General features: G+C 37.6%; 1 protein-coding gene across 1 annotated transcript; it reads left to right on the plus strand.

Moving 5' to 3' along the window:
- Positions 1–853: 853 nt before the first annotated feature.
- On the plus strand, positions 854–2,461 carry LOC106333379 (inorganic phosphate transporter 1-4-like). The gene has a single exon (XM_013771833.1). It carries the CDS (start codon positions 854–856, stop codon positions 2,459–2,461), a length of 1,608 nt encoding a protein of 535 aa, XP_013627287.1.
- The last annotated feature ends 666 nt before the right edge of the window (positions 2,462–3,127 follow it).

The raw sequence follows: 3,127 nt of genomic DNA on the forward strand, positions 1-3,127 counted from the left end.
CTTATAAATGGCCGTTTAAAACTTGCACTCTATCCTTCTTCATCAGCAGCTTCAACAACATTCCACTTCCTCGCCTGCTCTACATTTTCCCAAGAAATAAAGGAAGATCATTGTATATCCATGTAAGTCTCACTTTTCATTTATGTTTTGGATGCTAATGTATAATAATCTGATCATTACTAATTTCTTTTAGGAGTTAGGACGATATATATTTTTGTTTATGTGGTTCTCTCTTTATCTTCATTCTCTGTTTGGTCTTTGTCTTTAGTGATTTATGGATCAATTTAAATTGTGTTCTGTTAGTACTGGTTTTAATAAAATTATGTGTTTTCTAACTTTCTCGGATCACTAACTAGGATTTAGGATTAGTTATCTTGAAACCTATCTGCTAGATTTCTCCATTTCTAGAAATCATTATTGTTTGTTTAGTGCATGAATCATGACTATTCACACAAACTAATAGCAAAAAAGACTTGTAAAATTTTATTTCGACAAAACATTATTTCTTCATGTGTGTAGTATGGTTTAACTAAATCTTCAGAACACTGGAGTTGACTTTATCATCACTTCATTTTTATTTTATTTTGTATTTTATGAATGCTTAATTAAAAGTGCTTTACATAAAAGTGAAAACTCCTTTTTGGTTAAAAGTTATTTCACAACTTCTCTAGTAAAATATACACATGCAATTTACTAATCGCTTTGAAATTGCCAGTTAGCTTATTTCAGTCTTGGTCAACATAGCTTGCTTTTTTCTTTTGAACATTCAGCAAATGCTTCATAAGTCGATCTTTTAAGACCCCAAAATGATACTAATATTAATTTTGTGATGAAATTACAGAGGTGAATAAGAATGCCAGGAGATCAGTTACAAGTGTTGAATGCACTTGATGTAGCCAAGACGCAATGGTACCATTTCACGGCGATTGTAATCGCCGGAATGGGATTCTTCACGGACGCTTACGATCTTTTCTGCATCTCTCTCGTTACAAAGCTCCTCGGCCGCATTTACTACCACGTAGAAGGCTCCAAGGTGCCTGGGACTCTCCCTCCCAACGTTGCCGCCGCCGTCAACGGCGTTGCCTTCTGTGGGACCCTCACCGGTCAACTCTTTTTCGGGTGGCTTGGTGATAAGCTCGGGAGGAAGAAAGTTTACGGTATGACGCTGATGATCATGATCCTTTGCTCTGTAGCCTCTGGTCTCTCTTTCGGGCACAAGCCAAAATCTGTGATGGCCACGCTATGTTTCTTTAGGTTTTGGCTTGGGTTTGGGATTGGTGGTGACTATCCTTTGTCCGCTACGATCATGTCTGAATACGCTAACAAGAAGACTCGTGGTGCGTTTATCGCGGCGGTTTTCGCCATGCAAGGGTTTGGGATTATGGCTGGTGGTATTTTTGCTATTATTATTTCAGCTGTTTTTGAAGCTAAGTTCCCTGCTCCTACCTATGCGGAAGATGCCTTGAGATCCACGATTCCACAAGCAGATTTTGTATGGCGTATAATCCTGATGTTTGGTGCTCTTCCTGCGGCAATGACGTTTTACTCTAGGTCAAGGATGCCTGAAACCGCAAGATACACAGCTTTGGTTGCTAAAGACGCAAAGCAAGCTGCTTCAGATATGGCTAGGGTTTTGCAAGTGGAGATAGAGGCGGAGCAGGGGATAGTCGAATATATCTCAAATGATAAGTCTAAATCATATTCCTTGTTCTCCAAGGAATTCATGAAACGTCATGGACTTCATTTGCTTGGTACTACATCAACATGGTTCCTTCTCGACATCGCTTTCTACAGTTCAAACCTTTTCCAGAAAGATATTTTCAGTGCAATTGGCTGGATACCTCCGGCTCAAACCATGAGCGCGATTCAAGAAGTTTTCAAGATCGCACGAGCGCAAACACTCATTGCCTTGTGTAGCACGATGCCTGGTTACTGGTTCACAGTTGCGTTCATCGACGTCATTGGAAGATTTGCTATACAGCTGATGGGATTCTTCTTCATGACGGTCTTTATGTTTGCTCTAGCTATTCCTTACGACCACTGGACTCACAAGGAGAACCGAATCGGATTCGTTGTCATGTACTCGTTAACATTCTTTTTTGCCAACTTTGGACCTAATGTTACAACCTTTGTTGTACCGGCTGAGATATTTCCGGCCCGGTTCAGATCCACATGCCATGGTATCTCTGCAGCATCAGGAAAATTGGGTGCAATTGTTGGTGCTTTTGGGTTTTTGTACTTGGCTCAAAGTCCAGATAAGAACAAGACAAGTGCAGGATATCCTCCAGGGATTGGTGTCAGGAACTCGCTTATCATGTTAGGTGTAGTTAGCTTTTTGGGTATTCTCTTCACTTTGTTGGTGCCTGAAGCTAAAGGTAAGTCGCTTGAAGAAATATCTGGTGAAAATGGAGACAATCATGAGAACACCAACAATGGGAATAGAACGGTCCCAATTGTCTAGGTGATAATACACCTTTTGTTATTCTTATTTTTTTTCTTCTCTCAAGTTTTGTGTGTGTGGGTGATCTATTGATGTTTAAATAAAGTGTTACAGAAAACCAAAACTTTCACGAATCGGTTTATAAGCTCGATTTCTAAATTGGACAAGAGCTGATCTTATCCTTTTCACTGTTTTTTGGGCTTAACATATATTGGATTATTTTCCTCCCCGAGTTCTGTTTGTAAACTAGCCCACTGGGCTTTATAATTAATATGAAGTGGACCGGACCACAAAAAGAAACGTTTTTAAAAATGCTCTAGTAATAGTAGTCAACCTTCATAACTAATGAGAATGACCAATTATATACAGAAAACTAGGTAGAAATCAAATAATTTTAATATATCAATAAATAAACAGTATAAATCAATGTGTTTAATTTTTATAAAATAAAAAATAAATGTGATTAACTAACTATCTAATAAAATCCAATACATACATCATAAACTGCAGCGTCAGATATATATATTCTAATATTATCTTTTAAAAAAATCTTGTCATTAAAATTAAAAACATGAGAAAAATAAAAAATAAAGAGAGAAATTTGTTTATCTTTTGGGAGATTTCTTATGAGATTTTTCAATTAAGAAATGTATCTGAAACTTGTTTGCTTCGTGTTCAGTGTCCTCC

Source organism: Brassica oleracea, chromosome C3, assembly GCF_000695525.1.
Source record: "Brassica oleracea var. oleracea cultivar TO1000 chromosome C3, BOL, whole genome shotgun sequence".
NCBI classification, from domain to species: Eukaryota; Viridiplantae; Streptophyta; class Magnoliopsida; order Brassicales; family Brassicaceae; genus Brassica; species Brassica oleracea.

Coding starts and splice junctions, on each gene's coding strand:
- LOC106333379 (XM_013771833.1), top strand. CDS start 854: ATGCCAGGAGATCAGTTACAAGTGTTGAATGCACTTGATGTAGCCAAG.